The 23,188-nt window shown below is 41.4% G+C and overlaps 2 protein-coding genes across 11 annotated transcripts in view; both read left to right on the top strand.

The window, feature by feature from the left end:
* The window catches only part of LOC141578200 (uncharacterized), a 76,852-nt gene extending 59,194 nt beyond the window's left edge, over nucleotides 1–17,658 (top strand). For 3 of the 6 annotated variants that reach the window (XM_074367774.1, XM_074367778.1, XM_074367777.1), the window contains exons 2-9: nucleotides 170–259; nucleotides 1,815–1,910; nucleotides 3,112–3,248; nucleotides 7,637–7,923; nucleotides 8,600–8,714; nucleotides 8,877–9,050; nucleotides 15,255–15,361; nucleotides 16,664–17,658. In XM_074367774.1, coding sequence (XP_074223875.1) covers nucleotides 7,709–7,923; nucleotides 8,600–8,714; nucleotides 8,877–9,050; nucleotides 15,255–15,361; nucleotides 16,664–16,805 — 753 coding nt within the window. In that variant the 5' untranslated portion in view covers nucleotides 170–259; nucleotides 1,815–1,910; nucleotides 3,112–3,248; nucleotides 7,637–7,708 and the 3' untranslated portion in view covers nucleotides 16,806–17,658. Of the gene's footprint in view, nucleotides 1–169; nucleotides 260–1,814; nucleotides 1,911–3,111; nucleotides 3,249–5,256; nucleotides 5,355–7,636; nucleotides 7,924–8,599; nucleotides 8,715–8,876; nucleotides 9,051–15,254; nucleotides 15,362–16,663 lie in introns of all 6 variants that reach the window. The other 3 variants (XM_074367776.1, XM_074367775.1, XM_074367779.1) reach the window with 3 other exon arrangements.
* LOC141573286 (coiled-coil domain-containing protein 144A-like) overlaps nucleotides 16,820–23,188 on the top strand; it is a 50,329-nt gene continuing 43,960 nt past the window's right edge. For 4 of the 5 annotated variants that reach the window (XM_074367767.1, XM_074367769.1, XM_074367768.1 and 1 more), the window contains exons 1-4: nucleotides 16,820–18,330; nucleotides 20,404–20,556; nucleotides 21,145–21,196; nucleotides 21,576–21,645. In XM_074367767.1, the coding sequence (XP_074223868.1) occupies nucleotides 20,490–20,556; nucleotides 21,145–21,196; nucleotides 21,576–21,645 (189 nt within the window). In that variant the 5' untranslated portion in view covers nucleotides 16,820–18,330; nucleotides 20,404–20,489. The remainder of the gene's footprint in view (nucleotides 18,331–20,403; nucleotides 20,557–21,144; nucleotides 21,197–21,575; nucleotides 21,646–23,188) is intronic. The other variant, XM_074367770.1, reaches the window with a different exon arrangement.

The raw sequence follows: 23,188 nt of genomic DNA, 5'->3' as shown, positions 1-23,188 counted from the left end.
CTTATTTGCAATATGCCTTTCAGTAAAATTGAGGCCCTGTATTGAGGTCTCCTGAAAGGCAGTGTAGAAGCTCATGAAAATTTTGAAGTAGGTGCTCATGCTTCACATCTGTGGAAATTATATTTAAATTTAGCATTAAAGATCATTTTATCTTTGTCTTTCATTCCAGGAACTTGTGTCCCTGAAGCCTGGTAAAGCTGCAGAGCTGGTTTCCACTCACTTTCCTGAACCGATTGAAATAGTCATTAAGGAGCTTCAGGTAAATTTTGCAGAATATATTGGGAAGAAACATCTAGCTGAGAGACAATTATTGAACATCCACTTAAGAACTTTTGATTGTGATCATTTCTTCAGTTGATAGTTCCTTTTAATAGCAATTTCTACACATTGTGTGTGTGTGTGTGTGTGTGTGTGTGTTTAGATTTGGGAGCAGTTGTGGATCTCTAAGTCTGGACATGAGGGTGCCCGTCTTTACATAAGAAGCACTGAGATCACAGAGATATTTCTGGAGCTGTAACCTACACTCACCCTAGACATTATCACCACAGGGGCTCCCCCCGCCTCCCCCCATACCTTCTGCTGTAGTAGATGCAACTGTATTCTCTTTGGGCTTCATGTTATTTGTTCAGACTTCTGTCATCCTCAGAAAGGGTTAATGATGACTAGAGTTTTTCTTGGGAAATCTTCCCTAGAATACAACTATATTAATGTTGAGTAGTGAGATGCTCAGTTGAAAGTACTGTGTCATGTAGCTAGTATTCCACTCGTCACCACCATGGCACTGCTGGGAGAGTGCTTTGCTCACTACCATTATGGCCACAAGTGATAGAGATAGGGAATAGGATGGTGACAGGGACACGTAGCACAACCCAGGATTCCCACGTGGCAGTAATAGTAGTAGGAGACACGTACACAGGATGGAAACCACAGCAGTGAGTGGGAGGCAGCTGGCCTAAGAGACAGAGATACGGAGGTCATTCATTGACACACTTCGTTTTCCCACTAATGTGCCCCCCCACACCCCCACCTACCACAGTACGGTAGGCTCTGGGGGGCACAGGTAAGTGTATAATGTTTTCTTTAATTTTCTCATATGGAGCAAAGAAGCACTTATGTAAGTGCAGTATAGTGTTAAAAGCACTACACCAGATATAGTAAAAAAAAGTGCTGCAGGAACAAGAGGAGAGAGAGAGAGACTGAGAGAGTCAGACAGGAGTTCCCAGGTACGTGTGAACTGGGCTTAAATAATTGGTGTCAGTTCTCTAGGCAGGGAATTGGGAAGGGGTTCTAGATGAAGGGTCCTGGGTGTGTAGAGACTTAAAGGCACAAAGCAACATGCATCTTCAGAGGGTGACGTGGTGGGGAGGATAGCAGAAGATTAAGCTATACACGGTGTGTCAGGGGGAGGAGTTAAAAGTATAGAGACTGGAAAATAGGGTTTGGGGGCTTAGAGTGAACAATTTAATATGTAAAGCTAAGAAATAATATACTGAATCTTCTGTGTACTGGAGAACTACTAAATTTTTTAAGCAAGGGAACTATACCATTAGACTCATTTTATAGAAAATTAACCCTATAGTGTGAGTATGCCTTAGAGGCACCACTACTGAATATTGTTACTGAAGATTGTTTTTCCACGTAAAGTGAGAAATACCGTGATTTAGAAGATCGCTGATGTTAATTCACAATTTTACCTGGCTAAAAAGTGGTCTTGGTTTTAAGGTAACATACTGTTTACCTGTAGCCTTAATTATAAATGTGATTACATAATGCTGCTCTCTTGTCTTTTTTGTTTCCAATGATGCTGTTCTTAGGAATCTGCAGCCAGATGCCCCAGACATCGTTACAGTGGTTCCCCCTTATCCTGAGGGTGATGGAAGGTGTACACCAGACACTGGAAGAACATGGAAGTAAGAAGGCAGACAAATTTAGCGTCTTCATGATGCATTTTGCTTTTTAGTATAGCGTAAAGTTTAAAGTAGAGAGAAAATTTGGGAAATACATAATGACGGAATAAAAATGTAACAATTACACAGTTTACCTTCCAACCCCCACCAATTGTTAATATTTTAGTGTATGAAATAAAAATGACATTCTTCTGAAGTGATAACTTCAGGATTTCTAAATGTGTTTAGTTATCAGTGTTCTCTGTCACTGACAAAAGTTCATGAGCTTTGCTTTGTGCTCAATAAATTGTACGAAGCAGTGTTTTGTCACTAGCTTTCAGCGTTGGTTGTTGAAATCTGCTGGTCGTGTTACTTGATAGCACATTTCTCTGCTGATGAAGTGCTTTTTGGCATTGGAAATCTCTGTGCTTTCATTTGCTATTAATATGTTAAGAAATCAGTTTATAGTGGTTTTACAATTCTTTGTAGTATTGTTTAAAGGCTTCGGTGCATACCTCTAAATATTTTTTTTTTGCTTAAAAATATACGTGCTGATGGCTCAAAGAAAGCAAGTATGGATGACATCTTTTGGCAAAAGATTAGTGGTCTAGAAAAATGATGTTATTGCTAAAGTGGAGTTTGGAGATAATACATGGATTTAATTTGCATGTTTTTCTAAGTCCCTATTGGGGCAGTTAATTGAGAACTGAGTGTATCTTTGATTTCTCCCTATGTTTGCCTTTTCTTTGAATCACAGAAGACATTCAGTGTCTGTTGAATGAGAAGAAATGAATGATTGAAACCAGCTAATCTAGCTGCCCGGATTAGATGGACATCCTCCGTGTTGTCAGTTCTCATTTAGAGTCAGAGATGATAGAATCCTCTTGTGTCTCTCTCCATGACCTGTGCTGGAAAACTGAAGCTGCTTTTCCAGTTTCTCGCTCTTGCCCCTTGTCCCTTGTCCTTTTGTGGCCAACCCAGTATTACTACTTTTACTCCCTTGTTTTTGTTGACAACAACTTAGCTTCCATAGAGACCAAGGCCCTAGCTGGCTGAGTTTGGCTAAATGTGGATTTGGAGAGTTTTCATGTGCTTTTGTGTGTAGATAATTCAAAGTTTAAGGAAGTCAGTATTTCTCCTACTACAGAGCAGAAGTTCAGGGTAAGTGATAGCTTGCCATGTGTAAACAGGCGTAAGAAATATGTGTTGCCTTTTCCTTTCTCAGTGGTGAGAGGACTGGCCAGAAATGTCCAAGTGTACAATCCACCGAACAGCGGGGACGTTGGCTGGACCCTGCCCCTGGCCGGTGCAGCAGCGCCGCGTGTGTGCGCTCCCCTGGCTGGCATGAGGCCCCCGGAACCTGTAAGTACTGTTGTCAGCTCAGAGCTGGCAGAAGAGCTCCATAGATTTTACGGCGCCTCCTGCTGTGGTTGCTGGCGCAGGGCAGTAGATGAGTTGGTGTGGCCCTGGGTCACATGCACAGTCATTTCCTGATGAACTTAGTCTCATGTTTGTGTCGTGCTTGGCAGCCTATGAGAACGCAGGCCACAAACATGCCTGCGTACAGTGCTTAAGTGATTGCTTTTGATGAGTTAAATCGTAAGGGTATCAACTGTAGGGTTAGTAAGCAAAAATGGATTTGGGGAAAATGCAAATTAGCTATATATGAGTTAAAAAACCCCAGTAGTAAATGCAAATCATTCATAGACCCTGTCAATATGGGCTTTCATTGTAACAGACACGTCTTTGTTAGGAACCTACCTGAAAGTTTGCCTTCATTGGCTCGTAACAGATTGCCAATCTGTCTTAGTACTATTCCATTTTCTAAGTAGATTAATAATACAGAGAACAGAAATTACTAATTTGAGTAAGGAGAATATCAGAACATCTGAGAGAAAGTAAACTTACAAGACTTTACAAAAAGAAGCAGGGACCATGAACAAAGATAAACACAACTTGAGCCTGTCCGAATGTTGACTTGCATCCTGTGTGTGGCAGGACGTGTTCAGACAACACTGCTCTCTTATCCATTACCTGGAGTAGCTGTTTTAATAGAGAGATCTCTCCCTGAGAAGTGTATCTTAGGTGTACATGTCTCTAACCTTTGGGATGCTTTGGGGTCACTGTCATAAGCCCTGGATGTTGTATGTGAGAACCTTCCCCAGGAACCTAAATGGGAGGTTGTTGAAGTAGCTAAGGGTCAAGTGTGAGCTCACATTTAATGGAGAGGGAATTTATGAGAGTAAATTACATCCAGTGCTGTGGCCTGGGCAGATCTCATGAGGTAGCGCAGAGGTTGACTTCTGCTGTGTCTGGGCTGAGCCCTTTACTATAAACGTTATAATGCTGACTAATAAAAGACTCGGTAAGCATTTGGATTGTCATCAGACAGAATTTGTCAGGTCATCCCCTCTAGATTGTGGTGCCAGGAAACACCCACACGGGGCACTTGGAGCAGCTGATTCCAGACACACCCTATTCCGGGGACATCATTGCCCTCCACTCAGATGGAAGGGGAATCCCAGCCCCGCCCAGGGCCAAACACATGAGGCTGAAATCCTTTCCACCCAGTTCCCTTGTGACTCAGTGAGGAAGGCTGGACAGGTGGGTGGTGAGGGGGGTGCTGAAAACTGCGTCCACCTTGCACAGGTGAGGGAAGGGCTCACACCCACTTCTGCCCGGGTTCTCCACGTTGACATTCAGGCTGAAGGCCCTCTGGGCTGTGAGTGTCACTGGGCCATTTTCTCATCTGGGACCTTTGTTAAGGAGGTTCCTTCCCGTCGCCTGCGCTGCAGTGGGTCTTCTCACCAACTGGGCACTTTTGAAATGGGAGGGCTTGGCCTCTCTGTTTCATTCAACAGGAATTGGTCAGAATAGTTGAAATCCCTTTCTCTCCCAGTCTGTACATTTAGGTTCCAACCTAGTCTCTGTCCCTAAAAGATCAGCATGTAACCATAGGTCTGAATGGAGCACTTTTTTTTTTAACATTTTTTTTATTGACTTATAGTCAGTTTACAATGTTGTGTCAATTTCCAGTGTTGAGCACAATTTTTCAGTTATACATGAACATACATATATTCATTGTCACATTTTTTTTCCTTGTGAGCTACCGTAAGACCTTGTATGTATGTATTTCCCTGTGCTATACAGTATAATCTTGTTTATCTATTCTACATGTGCCTGTCAGTATCTACAAATTTTGAACTCCCAGTCTGTCCTTTCCCACCCCCACCCGCTTGGCAACCACAAGTTTGTATTCTATGTCTATGAGTTACTGTTTTGTATTTATATTTTGGTTTTTTTTTTTAGATTCCATATGTGAGTGATCTCATATGGTATTTTTCTTTCTTTTTCTGGATTACTTCCCCAGGAGAGAGAGGGCAAGACCAGGAGAAGGCAAGACCAGGAGAAGGCAGGCCCAGGTGTGGGCAGGCCAGGAGAGGGCAGGTCCAGGAGAGGGCAGGCCAGGTGAGTGGAGGCCAAGGAGATAGTGGGCAGGACCAGGAGAGGGCTGGCCCAGGTGAGGGCAGGCCCAGAAGAGGGCAGTCCTAGTGGTGGGCCGACAAACCCGAGGGCAGACCCACGTGAGAGCAGACTGAAGAGAGGGCAGGCCCAGGAGAGGGAAGCCCCAGGAGATAGTGGGCAGGTCCAGGCAAGGGCAGGCCCAGGACCGTGCAGGCCCAGGTGAGAGCAGGCACAGGAGAGGGCAGTTCAGAGAGGGCAGGACCAGATGAGGGCAGGCAAAGGACAGGGCAGGCCCAGGTGAGGGGAAGCCCAGGAGATAGTGGGAAGGACCAGGAGCAAGCAGGCCAAGGAAAGGGCAGGCCCGGGAGAGGGCAGGACCAGCTTAGGGCAGGAACAGGAGAGGCTAAGCACAGGTGGGGGCAAGCCCAGGAGAAGGCTGGTCCAAGTGAGGGTAGGTCAATGAGAGGGCAGGCCCAAGTGACAGCATGTCCAGGTAAGGTCAGACCCAGGTCATGGCAGGCCTAGGAGAGGGCAGGTCCAGGAGAGGGTACGATCAGGAAAGGTCAGGCCCAGGGGAGGGCCGGCCCAGGAGAAGTCCTATTAAACTTCCAAGAGATGACGTTGAGAGGCAATGGGTATTTGAGTCTGGAATACAGGAGGGAGGTCTGGATTGGAAATAGCAGTTTGGAAGTTACCAACTTGTAGATAATACATAAAGCCCTAAGGCTGATGTGGGCGGCAGCAGAAAGTAGTAGAGGCCAGAAGACTGAGCCTCAGGGGTGCTGTGTGTCAGCATTCAGGAGCTGGGACTGAGAAGACCAGCCAGGGCCGTGGGAGGAAACCAGAGTAGCCTGAGACCCAGGAAGCCCCGTGAAGAAAGGGCTTCAGGAAGTTGGGGAGAGCAGCGGTGGGAAGTGTGGCTGCTGGGCCGTGAGAGGAGAGGACTGAGAGCTCCTCGTGGAGTCAGCACCTGGTGGGTGGTGGGTGACCCTGTCGTGAGCAGTTGCAGTGAGTGGACACACTTGGCTTGGGTGGAAAATGAGAGGAATCAGAGGCAGCGAATGGGAACAGCTCCTTTGCAGGGGCAGGAGGCATGTGTGCTGGAGAAGAGAGAAATGGGGCCGCAGCTGGAGGGTGAACGCATTTTTTTTAATAAGATGAGGGCAATAACAGTGTATGCTAATAGAAAAGATAGATTAAATGGGGAAGTTTGTAACACCACATTCCCTTAGGTCAGGGGAGTTGCAGGTGAGGGCAGGTGGGGGGCACAGAAATGCCCCTGAGAGTCAGCTTCAAAACACTTGCCAGGTCCAGTCCACTCAAGACCAGCTCCCAGGAGTGTCAGCCACTTAGGAACTCTACCGCCCCCTGCAGTTTTGATCGTGGCAGGGCCAGAAGCCATAATTAGCCAGCTGAGGGAGGAAGGATGGAGTTAGGCAGGAAGCAGAGGCCTGCCCTGCCTTCCCCCCCTCCTGCAAGTGCTCAGCCAGCAGCGTGGCCTCGCTGAGTAACTGACGTAGTGTTTTCATAGTTACGTGGTTAAAAAGTTCTCAAATGTTATGCCATGCTCCCACATAAATCTTGGATTGATCGAAGATTTAATTGGTGGAAATAAAAGCAAAAAAATAAAGTGAAGAAAGCATGTAAACATAAGGCTGAGCCACAGAGCAGGGTCAGCAGACATGCGGAAACACATTTTCATTTCATCTGGAGAGCGTGTATTGGTTTCTCAAGTTTGTACTTAATGATACATATTGCCACAATCTCTGAAACCAGGAAAACAGCTTTCTGCTGTTTGCATCTGCTAAATTCCCTGGAGACTGGCTGGGGCCCAGAGGGATGGGGAAAGGAATAAACTGAGGGATAAGGAGATACAGAGACTTTTGGTGGGGAGCTCTCTGGGGGACTAGGCCTTCAGCATGCTGTGTTTCCACCCCACTCTAACCATAGTCGCATACAAACATGACTTTCTCAGGGGCAAGCCTAACTTCTGGAAATGTCCCAAAACACTCAACCACCTAGCACCAACATTTGAAAGGAATCCAAAATGGCCCACAAGCAATTGCAGAGATTTGAAATGCCTTAGGCTCCCAAGTGCGCACCAGGCACACTGGGCCTCCAGGTCTCTGTGCGCACTCACAGGGACACTGGCTCTGGAGGGACAGTTGAGGGACAGTTGAGGGTCAGTGCTGTTGCTAGGCTACGACTGTTCCGGACCAAACATTCCGAGCCGTTGAGCTTTGCAGCCAAGGTGTGGCAGCGAGACTTCTGTGGCTCTTCTATAGCGCCGGCGCTGAGATCGGGAGGCGGCAAGAGGCCAAGAGGGAAGTGAGCGGTGTCGGAAGGCGATAAGCCAGATGAAGAAGAGACTCACTGAGTTCGCGAGCTGCGTGGGCTTCAGCATCCATCAGAGAGAGCGCAGGAATCGTGAGAACCCCGTGCCTGGGTATCACGTCCGTAAGCGCGAACTAACTCCGTTCCACGAAGCCGCGTATTTTGGTCATCTGGACACAGTGGAGGTGTTGCTGTTACGCAACGAAAATGTCGTAGACGGCAGAGACAGGAAGAACAGGTAACAGCGGCGGGACGGGGCGGGGCAGGCCTGGGAGGAGCTGCCAACTATGGTTTTAAGACATGAATTTTAAATTGCCTTCCCATGTCAGAGATGTTGAAGAGTGAGAAAATGAGCATGTTAGAATCATTGAAGTACAGTGTTCTCTCTCATCCTTGCAGCAGCAAAGTAGATACATTATCATTTTATTTAATTGAAATGTTGTTTTTGTAAAATAGTAATGGTAACAATTATAACATTATCTAACAATTATTGAGCTGTTATTTTGTGCAAGGAACTGCCAGACACTTTGCATAGCTTTTCATTTAAGCATCACAGCGGCGTCCTGTAAGATAACTACTACTTCATGCCCATTTTGTTGATGAGGAAATTGAGGCACAGACAGGCTAAGTGAGAGCTAATAAGGGACAGTGTTAAAGTAGAAGTCAGACCCAAGGTGAGCTGAATCTCAATGGCATGCCCTTTATATTCAAACAGGTAGTTCTTCCATTAATGTGGTGAGTAATAAGAGCTAATAAATATTGTTCTTTCCCCGTAGAAAGAACTAAGATAAGAAGACTAAATGTTAGTTTTAAAGGGGTAGGAATAGCATGCTGTTGAATGTTTACAATTACGTGAGTAATTGTGTCTTTGAACTAGTACGCTCTAATTTCCTAAAAAGTCCTCATGTTCACAGGACTGCCCTACACTTGGCCTGCACCACCGGCCAGTCATCAGTGGTGAGGCTCCTCATACATTGGGATTGTAATCTGAATGCTCGTGACAAGGAAGGCAAGACAGCTCTCATCAAGGTGTGTAGCAGCCAACCATGTCCACGCGAGATGGATTCGATGTAATTACTTAGAATAAAAATGAATTTATCTGTTTTAAATATAACGAACTAATGGAACTTGAGGAATGTTAACTTGGAATGCCTAGCACTTACAGTCTGTTTCTTGGCGTGATACCAACAGGCTGTACAATGCCAGAAAGAAGTATGTGTCACTGTCCTGCTGGAATACAGAGCTGACCCAAATCTTGAGGACAACTGTCAAAACACTGCTCTGCATTACGCCGTCTTGGCTGGAGATACATCAATTGCAGCAAAGCTGCTCCGCTATAATGCAAATATTGAGGCGACAGACAAGGTATAGCTCAACTGACTTTATTTACAAGATATTTGAAATACAGGGTCTTTTCTAGCTACAGGTGTTTTATTTATAGTAATATGTATACTGAATACAATACATCAAGCCCTGTTATCATGGAAACAACTCCAAAGCCAAGGCCAGGGGCTAGAGGTAGTGCCCACGGAAAGGGCAGAGCTCTGTCTCCCAGCCGCACTTCTACCCCAGAAGGAACAGTGTCCCATTAGGAAGTGCCTGGGAGTGGGTGGTAGGCTCAGCGCCTAAAGAAGATGAAGGCTTGCGGGGAGTGAAGTGATGACAAGGTCTGGCTGCCTGCCTGGGGGTGGGTGGGAGGAGGAAGGAACCCAGTACCCAGCAGGGGGAGCTGGGTGACTTCACCTGGGCAGGGGAGGCAGCAAGCCACAGGCCCTGAGCACCCCAGGATCCCAGGTTCTAGAATCTGGGCAAGTGAGGTCAGGTCATGTTTGACAGCCAGCCAGCAGGGGCATTCGCTTGTGCTGGTGGCCACATGGCCCTCCACGTACACCTTCATCTTGGGGTCTTCCGTGCTCAGCCGGGTGCAGCTCCCCTGCAGGGCTGTGGCTGTAGGTGGGGAGCAAGTGATGGCGCAGCTGGTCCTCCTTCTTTTTCTCCTGGCTCTCCCCTGAAGATTTGGATTGAATAAAGGTACTCAGGTCTAGACACAGTATTTAGAAATACTTCCCTGAGATTCTGATACAACCCTTGGTTAAGGACTATTGAATGGATACATGTAATACATGTAAATTCACAGATCTCAAAAATAAGACATCTCTGGAAGGGCAGGAGTTTGATAGATGCTGCTGCTTTCAGTGCTCTCCTTTCCAGCCGTGTTAGCCTGACTTATCCGTCTCTTCCTCTGTGATTGAGGAGTTTATTGGCAATATTACTGGCAGTATCTATTGCCTTGAAGAAAAGCTCCTTTTCCCTTCTAACCACTGATCATTCAGTGGCACTCAGACAGTCTTAGAAACTTGGTTGTGGTGAGTGATTCAGTAAGTAGAGTCGGACCCTTTAAAGATTTTGCACCTTTTGTTCCCGTCCAGGTCATTAGGTCAGTAGGGTTTGTTTTTTTTTTTTTTTAACATTTTTTATTGATTTATGATCATTTTACGATGTTGTGTCAAATTCCAGTGTTCAGCACAATTTTTCAGTCATTCATGGACATGTACACACTCACTGTCACATTTTTTTCCCTGTGAGTTATCATAACATTTTGTGTATATTTCCCTGTGCTATACAGTGTAATCTTGTTTATCTATTCTACAATTTTGAAATCCTAGTCTATCCCTTCCCACCCTCCACCCCCCTGGCAACCACAAGTCTGTATTCTCTATGAGTCTATTTCTGTCCTGTATTTACGCTTTGTTTTTTGTTTTTGTTTGTTTTTGTTTTTGTTTTTTAGATTCCACATATGAGCGATCTCATGGTATTTTTCTTTCTCTTTCTGGCTTACTTCACTTAGAATGACATTCTCCAGGAGCATCCAAGTTGCTGTAAATGGCATTATGTTGTTGGTTTTTATGGCTGAGTAGTATTCCATTGTATAAATATACCACATCTTCTTTATCCAGTCACCTGTTGATGGACACTTAGGCTGTTTCCATGTCTTGGCTATTGTAAATAGTGCTGCTGTGAACATTGGGGTGCAGGTGTCATCCTGAAGTAGGGTTCCTTCTGGATACAAGCCCAGGAGTGGGATTCCTGGGTCATATGGTAAGTCTATTCCTAGTCTTTTGAGGAATCTCCACACTGTTTTCCATAGTGGCTGCACCAAACTGCATTCCCACCAGCAGTGTAGGAGGGTTCCCCTTTCTCCACAGCCTCTCCAGCATTTGTCATTTGTGGATTTTTGAATGACGGTCATTCTGACTGGTGTGAGGTGATACCTCATTGTAGTTTTGATTGGCATTTCTCTGATAATTAGTGATATTGAGCATTTTTTCATGTGCCTTTTGATCATTTGTATGTCTTCCTTGGAGAATTGCTTGCTTAGGTCTTCTGCCCATTTTTGGATTGGGTTGTTTATTTTTTTCTTATTGAGTTGTATGAGCTGCTTATATATTCTGGAGATCAAGCCTTTGTCGGTTTCATTGGCAAAAATTTTCTCCCATTCCATAGGTTGTCTTCTTGTTTTACTTCTGGTTTCCTTTGCTGTGCAGAAGCTTGTAAGTTTCATTAGGTCCCATTTGTTTATTCTTGCTTTTGTTTCTTCTAGGAGAAAATTTTTGAAATGTATGTCAGATAATGTTTTGCCTATGTTTTCCTCTAGGAGGTTTCTTGTATCTTGTCTTATGTTTAAGTCTTTGATCCATTTTGAGTTGATTTTTGTATATGGTGTAAGGGAGTGTTCTAGCTTCATTGTTTTACATGCTGCTGTCCAGTTTTCCCAACACCATTTACTGAAGAGACTGTCTTTATTCCATTGTATATTCTTGCCTCGTTTGTCGAAGATTAGTTGACCAAAAGCCTGTGGGTTCATTTCTGGGCTCTCTGTTCTGTTCCATTGGTCTGTATGTCTGTTTTGGTACCAATACCATGCTGTCTTGATGACTGTAGCTCTATAGTATTGTCTGAAGTCTGGGAGAGTTATTTCTCCAGCCTCTTTCTTTCTCTTCAGTAATGCTTTGGCAATTCTAGGTCTTTGATGGTTCCATATAAATTTTCTTATGATTTGTTCTAGTCCTGTGAAATATGTCCTGGGTAATTGGATAGGGATTGCATTAAATCTGTAGATTGCCTTTTGCAGTGTGACCATTTTAACAATATTGATTCTTCCAATCCAAGAGCATGGAATATCTTTCCATTTTTTAAAGTCTTCTTTAATTTCCTTCATCAATGGTTTATAGTTTTCTGTGTATAATTCTTTCACCTCCTTGGTTAGATTTATTCCCAGATGTTTTATTACTTTGGGTGCTATTTTAAAGGGGATTGTTTCTTTACTTTGTTTTTCTGTTGATTCATCATTAGTGTAAAGAAATGCAACTGATTTTTGAACGTTAATTTTGTAACCTACCTTGCTGAATTCTTCAATCAGCTCTAGTAGCTTCTGTGTGGACCTTTTAGGGTTTTCTATATATAGTAACATGTTGTCAGCATATAGTGACACTTTTACCTCTTCTTTTCCAATTTGGATCCCTTTTATTTCTTTCTCTTGCCTGATTGCTGTGGCTAGGACTTCCAGGACTATGTTGAATAGGAGTGGTGATAGTGGGCATCCTTGTCTTGTCCCAGGTTTTAGTGGGAAGCTTTTGAGTTTTTCACCGTTGAGTACTATGCTGGCTGTAGGTTTGTCATATATAGCTTTTATTATTTTGAGATATGTTCCCTCTATACCCACTTTGGCGAGAATTTTTATCATGAATGTTGAATTTTATCAAATGCTTTTTCTGCATCGATTGAGATGATCATGTGGTTTTTGTCCTTTCTCTTGCTGATGTGATGTATTACATTGATTGACTTGCGTATGTTGAACCAGCCTTGTGTCCCTGGGATGAGCCCCACTTGGTCATGATGTATAATCTTTTTTATGTGTTGTTGGATTCTATTTGCTGAAATTTTGGTGAGGATTTTGGCGTCTACGTTCATCAGTGATATTGGCCTATAATTCTCTTTTTTTGTAGTGTCTTTGCCTGGTTTTGGTATCAGGGTGATGGTGGCTTCACAGAATGAGTTTGGGAGTATTCCCTCCTTTTCAATCGTCTGGAAGAGTTTGAGAAGGACTGGTATGAGTTCTTCTTTGTATGTTTGGTAGAATTCCCCAGTGAAGCCGTCTGGTCCTGGACTTTTATTTGTAGGGAGGTTTTTAATTGCTATTTCTATTTCCTTTCTAGTGATCGGATTGTTCAAGTGTTCAGATTCTTCTTGATTCAGTCTTGGTGGACAGTATGTTTCCAGAAACTTGTCCATCTCCTCTAGGTTATCCAGTTTGGTTCCATATAGTTTTTCATAATATTCTCGTATGATATGCTTTATTTCTATTTTGTTTGTTGTAATTTCTCCTTTCTTATTTTGCTAATTTGTGCTTTCTCTTTTCTTCTTTGTGAGTTTGGCCAGAGGTTTGTCGATTTTATTTACTTTTTCAAAAAACCAGCTTTTGGTTTGGTTGATTTTTTTCTATGGTCTTGTTAATCTCTATTGTATTTAATTCCTCTCTGATCTTTATTCCTTCTGCTGCTTTTTGGGGTTTTTTGTTCTTCTTTTTCTAATTCATTCAGGTGGTGGGTTAAATTGTTTATTTGAGATTGTTCTTTTTTGAGGAAGGCCTGTATCGCTATACAGTAGGGTTTTTCTGATTGCAGTAATAGGAAGTCATGAGCCTTCTTTTGGTTAAAGCTGTGTGACGGACTCTTGCAATATATCTATCTGTTAGATTCACTGAGCCCTAGCATAATCAAGATGACAGTGTTTTTTTAAATTAAAGTCTAATTGATTTACAGTGTTGTGATAGTTTCTGGTGTACAGCAGAGTGATTCAGTTATATATATATATTCTTATTCAGTTATATATATTCTTATTCAGTTATGTATATATTCTTATTCATATATATATATATATATTCATATTCTTTTCCATTATGGTTTATTACAGGATATTGAGTATAGTTCCCTGTAGTATATACAGTAGGACCTTGTTCATCTATTTTATATACAGTAATTTGTATCTGCTAGTCCAAAACTGCTAATTTATTCCTCTCCCACCCCCTTTCCCCTTTGGTAATGATCAGTTTGTTTTCTATGTCTGTGAGTCTATTTCTGTTTTGTAAATAAGTTCACTTGTATCATATTTTAGAATCCACATATTAAGTGATATCCTATGGGATTTGTCTTTCACTGTCTGACTTACCTCACTCAGTATGATAATCTCTAGGTCCTTCCATGTTGCTGCAAATGGCATTGTTTCATTCTTTTTTATGGCTGAGTCGTATTCCATTATATATAAGTATACCATGCAAGATGGCAGTTTTAAACATCAAGACCCATGACATTAGTAACAAATTGGAATTGTTTTAATAATTTAGTTTCGGCCATCTTATGAACTAATAATCCATTTGATTAACAATTGGGGAGAATTAGATACAGGTAGATTGTAGTTTTAGTAGGCATTGGAAAAATTCTTGTGAGTCTTAATCACAATTTTTATTACATGTTGGGGCCCAGTGTTTTTGTGTGTAAGACATATGATTCTAAAGAAAGGCAAGGTTTTACACACAAATACTTGATTTATACCCAACTGTTTGGAAACACAGCAAACATAAAAACACAAGTGGGCTATAGACTAAACATGGCCCTGGATATGTTCAGTTTGTCTCCACACATTGAGTCAACATTTAAAATATAGGAGACTTGTGCAGAAATCTACACTTCAGAACTGCTCCTAAAGAATCAAATCTGGTCCCCCTTGAGCCCAGGCTCCTATGTGGTCTGCTCTGCAGAGGTGGCCCCTTCTCGGTGGGGCGTGTGTTCTCCAGTTTGCTGTCCTCACTTGTGACCTTCACTTACTCGGGCCACCTATGTTGCCTCTGTAAGCATTTGAATTTACAATTCCTGTTTGTATATTTTGATAAATATTTCAAGGTTTTAAAGACAGTCTATATTAATTTATAGTTTACTTCATATTTTGTAATAATCCCTTAAGAGTGGGATGGAATTTTTCACATTGGAATGTATAAGTTGGCTTAAGAAAAACTTTTTCTTTACATGCAAATAATCATATTCCCATTGGAATGTCTCCAAGCTTTATGAGATTAGTCATAGTTGTAATTGGATAGGTTATGCATGCTGCAGACAGTATGGTATCTTTCTCCTCAGCGTGGCTCCTTAAAAATGTAGTTGATTCAGCAGCTAAATGGTTCTCTCTGGAGCAGTGTTTAGAGTGTCAGGAGTAGTAGTTGAGCAGTAAGGTAACTAGAGAATGCCTGACACACGCTGCGATAGAAGCGAAGGTTCTTGGAACCAGCAAATGTCTGAAGTGAGTTTCAGAGAATGACTTCACAGGGAAACTTTCGAGGAGGTCAAGGAGGAACCTTTTAAAGAGAAGGGACACAGAGGGGCGAGGAGGAAGGGGCTGCTTGTTATTTACTTTATAGTATATGTTTAAGTTCTTTAAGAGACTTAAGTTTTTAAATTCAGTTTTGAAATTTATATGTAATTTTACACATTGTCAACTGTTTTTACTGTTTTACAGTATAACTTCACACCACTTTTACTCGCCATCAGGGAGAACAAAGAAGAAATGGTCAAATTTTTGATAGAGAACGGGGCAAATGTACATGCAGTCGACAAGCTGCAAAGGTACAATAGTTTGTTCTCTCTCTCTCTCTTTTTGTTTTAAATCTTAATGTTGTTGTAGAGCAGTAACAGCCAATCAGAAAGATTAACTTAATAAGAAGAGGATTAACTTAAAATCAACACATCATCAGTTAGGTAGAAAAGCAATTATTCTGCCTGGTGTCACGAAGAACGGTATGCAGCAGGACTCATCTTCCTTTATGGTAGTGACTGCTGTCGTTTGCAACCTGCTTTTTTTGGTCATACAATCTTACAATAGTTCAGGGATTTCATTTTAGTTTTATTAGTGTGGACTCTAATTTTAATTTACCTTATAAGACAGTGTTGAATTTCTTCTTTCTTTTATAACTTTTTTTAACCTCTTCTTGGTTCCTTTTCTTAAAAGATGCATATTAAACAAAGAGGAGTTTGTTTTGTCTTTTGGATGACTCTGCTTTAAATTACTTTGTTTGAAGGATACTGATGTTATTAGGTTATCACTAAGTGAGTATCACTAAGAGAGTAACTATTACCAGATACTGTGGGCTCATCAGTTTTTATCCTTTTTCATTTCTAGTACATTTTGTTTTTATTTTTAATTGATAATGGTGGAAGGAAGAAAAATAGCTTTAAATATTGAATAAACATTCCCCTTAAAGAAGGCAAGTCATTGGTGGATGATAAAGAGAAAAGAGCTGGGCTTTAGAGTCAGATGAGGTTGAATTCCCAGCTCTCCTGCTGGTCAGGTGTGTTACCTGGGGGACATGACTTACCACCAACCAGTACGTTTCTTGTCACGTAAAGGAGGGTCGTCGTACATCCTTCAAGGGGGGTTGTGCCTAAGAAAGACCATACGTAGACTGTTCAGGTTAGTGCCGGGCACATGCTTCTCAGCGTGTTAACTGCAGCCGTGACTATTTTTGTTGCCGTTTTTATTCATATTACTCTTTTCAACCTGCAAACAGCTTCTCCTTACCTGACCTCTAGCTGATTTTAAAGTATTATATTTCAGACTAGGGAAGAAATGGGGAATCCTTTATTTAAATCTTTACCTACTTCAGATAAGTGACCTCAGCATCCTTTCTTGTCCATCAGAGGACTTTAAATTAGCCACTTCTACTGTGTGCTACCCAAGTAGGACAGGAGGCTTCTTTTTTGTCCCTCCATTTTGGCCTTGGAGGTAATGTGCAAAGATGAGCACTTGAGCATGTAAGTGGTCAGTTCTCCAGGGGTGGGCAGGATATTAACTTGGTAAACTAGACCAAATTAACTGTTTAAGTTAAGCTGACTAAGTTCCTAAGGGTGAAGTTGTCTCTTTTATTTTAGATCAGCGCTCACGCTTGCTGTGTTTCATGACTCACCGGACATAGTCAAGCTGCTTCTTCAGAAGCATGTTAATGCCAGTTCTCGAGATTTACAGGGATGGTGTCCTGAACAATATGCTCGTTTGAACGGTTTTAAACAGTAAGTGTTTCCATTAAAGTGCCAGTTATCTCTAAACTGAGGTTGGAAGTGACCTAACTGTTAACTTGTTATGTGACAGGTAAGAGTTCCTAGTTGGGAGCAGGCACTTTGGGGATGGCAGTGAGACCCTGCACATCATCAGCTGGAAACCAGCAAAAGGCCAGACTAGTGAGATGGAGCAGTGGGCACAGGGTTCTTTATCTCAGGATTTGTAAGACATTTATCCTTAGGGTCCTGCTGTTCTCCATTTCATTCCAGTGTAACCCCTATGCATGGGGTACAAATAATGTCACATAGCTGATTTTTCTAACTAGTTGTTTGGGTCTTGAAATGTTTAGTAGAGCAGAAAATCCTGTATTTTCCTTTGGGGACTTTCTTCTATAATCTTCCTCTTGAATTTTCCAGGAACCTAAGGGATTCCCTAAGATCACAGTGACAGTCCTCTCCCACAAGGCATTGGGGCAGGGCGAGGGCACTCTAATCGTTCTCTTGTCTCCTTTGATTCTGTTGCTGCAGCGTTGGTACTAAAACTAGTTTTAACAGGATCTCCTTGGCAGCTGAGTCTGGAGTCTGGATGTTGCTCTCTAAAGACCTTTAATAAAACTTTAAAAGAAGAAAAGGAAAAAGAAACTGGTCCTGCAGTCGGGTCATTGACCTCTGCTCCCGGGATGCCTGTGCTGATCCAGTTTCCGTGGTCTTCATGGTGATCGACACGTAAACTTCAGCGTGACAGCTTGTTTAGTTCTCATACATATGCTTGTATGAGGTCATATATTTATAAGTAAATGTAGCTACAAATTATATAGTAGCTGAGGTGCCCTGAACTATAAACCATGAAGAACACCTAATCACCGTAATTTGTAACATTTTCTGAAAACTGCCACATTTAAATGTTACACCTAGGAAAGAAAACACACATTGGGTTTTATTTGGGATTCTCAAATAGTTCCAGCATTTAAGTTCAGGAAGAAATTATTCCATTCTTCCACTATTTCTCTGAGCATCTGGGGGATACATTATCTCATTAAATCTTCGTAATACTCTTGTGAGTATTAATAACTAACTGCCTGACAGTAAGATCCCAGTTTTATAAAGGAAGACTTTGAGCTGATGAGAAGCAACTTTTCCAGGAACAAATAGCTGTTGGTTATAGAGCTGGGACTTCTGAGTTCGAGATACCTTCCATATGTCAGGCTCGCTCTAGTTAACTTGCTGAGCTGTACTGCCCTCAGCTCATGACAACTTCACCTTTTTTTTCTTTTTTAGTTGTACATGCTAAATTTAAAAGTTTGTAGATTGTACAAATTTGAAGTATATGGGACAATTGAAGGTTTGCTATTACCTCTGATATTGTCTGAAATAAGCTAAGAATTTAATATATTTGGTAATTGTTTTTATATTAGTATTCAAGTAGTAATATTTATTCATCACTGTTTTTATACGTAGCATTTACCAACTGATTGTCGACTACAGAGACGGAAAGATACCAACTACTCCCCCTCAAAATAGCGACCTAGGACAGAGTTCTGGTAATAAGTTACTCTTGTTGGGCCTACCATAGATACGGAAGTAAGAGTGAGGAACTTTGGATAATGAAAGAGCAGTGAAAAAAGCCAGTGTGTAAATTTCATGTATGTTTTTATTTTTTTAATTAATTTTTTCTTCATGGCCTAGTATTCCGAATTACTTAAGAAGTTAATTGTAGGTAATTTAAAATCTGAGACAATATTGTCTGAAAAGAAATTCATTTATTTAATCATGGCCCCTGAAATCCCATATTATATCTTTGTGTAAATAAGAAAAACAGGTTTTTAACTTTGTTGTACATTTCCCCTAACATTATAACAAGTTGGCCTTGTTACAGAACTGAATCTTTAGTTTTTACAGCAAATGGATTACATTGGGTAAATGAATGCTAGTTATTGCACAGTGATTAGCCTCACTAAAAAGTGATTGTCTTTAAAACTGGGAGCTCAGCAATACCTTCCTGGTGCTATAAACAAATGGCCAACAATTAGAACTGCACAGCTGGGCCAGTGTGCAGCATACTAACAAGAGATTGTTTTTTAAAGATATCTAGTGATAATGCAGAAGTCAGGAAAGCAGTGCCCTGTTGAGAAGCACTGGTTACTTTTCGCATCATTACACCAACAAGGTCTCACTCTCACCGATTGCATTCCTCAGAAGTGCAAACAGAATGCGACATGTTGCCTTCGTGAGAGTCAGATGTTTTCTTCTCTTTTTTGGGATACTTGTCATGAAACTATAATTTTGTTAGAACAAGATTTTCTGTTGCCATTAGTTAAAGGATTGTCATAATAATTACTCAAATAGCACAACTCAGGACTTAACAAATTGTAATAAAAGCACAGAAGTACTTCACATAAAAAAAAAAAAAAGACTGTGTTGCCTAGGTATGACCCCTAGCGTGCTGTTCAGTCTGAACTGTATGAGGGCACCTTTAACTTGGTAGACCTTGATCAAGCAAAGAACTGTTGTAGGAAATACAAAGATGGAATAGACAGAGTTTTGGTCTTCAAGGTGCTCATAACACAACAGAGTTGTCCCTGGTTAAAATGTCTGTGTTTTTTAAACAGGACTTCCAAAGAAAACATTCTTATCTGTTAATTGATCCACTTAACAGATGACTATCGAGTGTCTTTTAGGTACTAAGCACCACTCTGACATTACAGTGTGCAAACAGGTCAAAAGCACAGTTCCTGGCCTCTGGGAGCTTGTTACTGTCATCCTCATTTTTATGATTTGCTTTACTTTATTCTGTGCTTACTGTGTCCCAGAGCCCACGAGGACTTTGTAACTGTCTTTATGTATTTTTTATTGGTATTTAATATGTGCCAAATACTTTAAGTCCATGGTGAGGAAAGAAGTTTTTGAAAAGTGGGTAGGATGTCAGGTAAGCCATGCAGAACGAGTAGAAGTTTGCCAGGGAAGGAGGCAGAAGGGCAGTGTTTGGTGGGCGGAACATCTTTGAAGATTACATTTGGCAGAAAGGACAGCGGTGCAAAGGCTAAGATGTGCCAGTGAACTTTGCAGGATCTATGAGTTTCATGTTGTTGGTGCAGAAAGGATGCTGTAGGAATGGTTGGGAACGAGGTGACTACCTAGCTCAGGCACACTTCTGAAAGCCTTTCTAGTACTGTAGAGAGGAGGAGGTCTGCTGTAGACCTTGGGAAATTGTCAGAATGCTTTCAGCTGCAAATAATAATAAGAGACCTAAGTAACAGTGTCTACAGCAACAGGAGTCAGGATTGTTTAGAAGGTTTGGTGATGTCATCAGGATCCCAGACGCTGTCCCTCCTTCAGCTGTGAGGCTGCTGGTGTTTCACGTCGCCTTTCCTGGTCTGCTGATTAGCGGCAGCTCCAAGCATCATATTCTCGCATGGCAGTATCCGCAGGCGAGGAGGGCTGCTTCTCTCTGCATGTTTTCTGTTAACTAGGAAGAAAACAGAGAAGCTTCCGGTAGACTTCCCCTAGCATCTTATTGGCTGGGTTACATCACGTGCTCATTTCCTAAACCAGCCACTGGGGAAGGAGATGTAGTTACTGTGATGACTGTAGAACAATCATTTCTCTTTTTGCAGCTAAGGAGAGTTTACCTTCTTCGCGTACTGGAGCAGAGAATATCCAAGAAAAGTTGCAATTGTCCGGCAAGGATGACGAAGAAGAAATGGTTGTCGAGTTGGGAACCAGCAATGGCAGCTGCACAGATTCACCGAAGAATGTTGAGCAGAAGAGTAAGATTCGATTTGAGTCTTGGGGTTTCCTGTTATGACATAAAGCAGGGATGCACAAGCTTTTTCTATAAAGGGCCAGAGAGTCAACATTTTAGGCCATGTGGTGTCTGTCACATCTACTCATGTCTGCCATCGCAGTGTGAAAGCAGCCCTAGACCGTATGTGAGCATATAGGGATGAATGTGCCCAGATAACACGAGGCTGCCAAAGCCAAATGGCGGGGTGGGTTAGTCCCATGGGTGTCGTCCAGAAACACCACGCTGTGTGAGCTTGAAGTCAGTTGATGATGCTGATTCTACTAACGATTACCGTTTTTTGTGAGTCTCATAAAGTTTGGTTGGGATTTTGGTCCTTGTAAACAGTTCGCTTTAAGATAACAAATTTGGATAAACACCCTTTTTTTTTGATAAATATGAAGGAGGGGAAGTGTTTTTTATGCATTAATTACCTACCAGGAGTATACTCAATATTCACTGAAGTGTGTGGTCCCAAAGGAATGCTTTTTAACAAAACATTGGTCTTACACTTTTAATACTCTGTATTTTTCTGTTGCTGATATAGAATCTGTTTTACTTTTTTCTTTAATAGCGGATTTAGTGGTTGAGTTTTCACCGAGGTTTGAAGACATCTCTGTCATCAGGTAGGATTTTATGGATTTTTCAAAATATGTTGACTAAGGGAACACAGAGAAAAGAAACAAGGCTTGTTGAGTGTCCTACTCTGGGTTAGACACCGTGCTGTGTACTTGACATTTGTTACTTCGTACAGTCACCACAACAGCTTTGCAGAGTAGCTGTGCTGTTACAGCTTACTATTAGTTAGTTAGGCAGCTGTGGTTTAAGGAGGTTGACTAGTTGACCCGTGATTCCATGGTTAACAAGTAGTTGACCTGTGACTTAACCATCAGGCAGCCTGGCTCCCAAATCTGCTTCCTTATCCCTCAGCATAGACTTTTGTCACTTTTGTTTGTTTAAAGAAGTGAACTCACTCATTTTTGATGTGTATTTTTTGCTCCAAAGTATTTCACCCAAACATGATGTTGATGATTCAAGGCCTCCATCAGATGGTGACTTAGATCTTGCTCCCAAGGTAAAGTGTTTTCTTGTGAAATTAATTTTTCTGCTCTGAATTTAGTTTTGCATAGTATTTACTCTTAAAATTTAGCAGTGGTTTGCCTATCATTGTTTTACATTTGTATTAGAAAGTTGGTCGGAGTAAACCATTTTATAAAAATATGACAGGTTGAATTTTTTTCTTTTTTTTACTTTGGTAAATACTGAAGATGAGGCTGAAGCAAAATGGACTAGAAAATAGATTGTGACAGGAAAACTGTACTGTGAAAAGATTTCCCACAACAGAGGAAGTGTGAAGCTTGGCCAAAGATAAGGATTCTTTGACTTTTAAACCACACTGACGGGACTTGTATAATACTCGTGCCTCAGGGACATCTTCAGTGCACACAGCTACTTACTGTGATCATCATGGCCTCTTCCTGGGGCCTTTCAGTTCCAAAACTACGTAGCATGTATCTTTTTTTTTTCCCCCTTGGACACTTTTTATTTTGGTATCAGAGAATTGTGAGGAAAGAGGTTTTTTTTTTTTTTCCCCCTTTATTTCTGTCTCTGGTTCTGCATTAAGACTAATAGTTGAAATTATAGAAATTTAGAAATTAAAATTCTGTTTCTCAAAATCCATGTTATAAAGAGATTCCTCTGTGTTTTCTAAATTATCTCATTACGAGTATATTCAATATTCATCTAATTGAAGAGTACATGTTTTCCCTAAAATAACAGCCAGCTCTCAAAGTAGACTCCTAATAACAACCATATGATAAAACCTACTTCAGAATTCTTTTGTATTATAGTTTTGAAAAGTAGGTGCAGCCCTCGTGTCCCATTCTAAAACTTCAAGTTTCAGATATTTTGTAGTATAGTTATTTACATACTCATTTTATAGCCCCTGCATCAGCATACACCGCTAGAGATTAGGGAACGTAATTGTGCATTTCCTGGAGCACCGAGAATAAGGTCTTAAATGTAAGAAGCATTTTATTATTTTTGAATGTGAATGCATGAAGAGACATGGAATTCTGCATCGTGCTGCAGGTACTATAACATGCACACTCTGTCATAATGAAATCTATTTGATGGTACAGGTAATATAATATGCGTACTATGTCATAGTGAAATCTATTCAAATTCTAAAAATATGACTTAAATTTCTATTCCCTTTGTTTAGGCTGTAAAAGTTCAGTTGTTATGAGAGGAAGTATGTCATAAATGCCAAGGAAATAGATAAGAAGTATATGAGAAATAGGAAAAGGTTACAGTCTGTTTTTCAGTGTCCACCAACTGTGAGCTTAGAGTTTGAGATGAAAACTTTTTAACCTTCTTTTAGCCCTCTCTCATGTTCCATTCAATATATCTTTTCAAGCTATATAATATCCTTAGAATCCTGACCACCAGTTCTTTCTCTAGGTGGAAAGCTGATGTGTTAGGAACTTTTAAAATCTGTTTTTCTCTCTCTCTAGTAATAATTTGCAGCGTTCAGGTAGGGAGAGACGACCATGTTCAACTGAGTGACTTAGAGTGACAAAATTTAACTCTTACTTATAGTGGTATTTACAAACAAA

Source organism: Camelus bactrianus, chromosome 7 (assembly GCF_048773025.1).
Source record: "Camelus bactrianus isolate YW-2024 breed Bactrian camel chromosome 7, ASM4877302v1, whole genome shotgun sequence".
Classification (NCBI taxonomy): Eukaryota; Metazoa; Chordata; class Mammalia; order Artiodactyla; family Camelidae; genus Camelus; species Camelus bactrianus.
The sequence above is the reverse complement of the archived record's forward strand: the minus strand, read 5'-3'. Positions and strand labels throughout refer to the sequence as shown.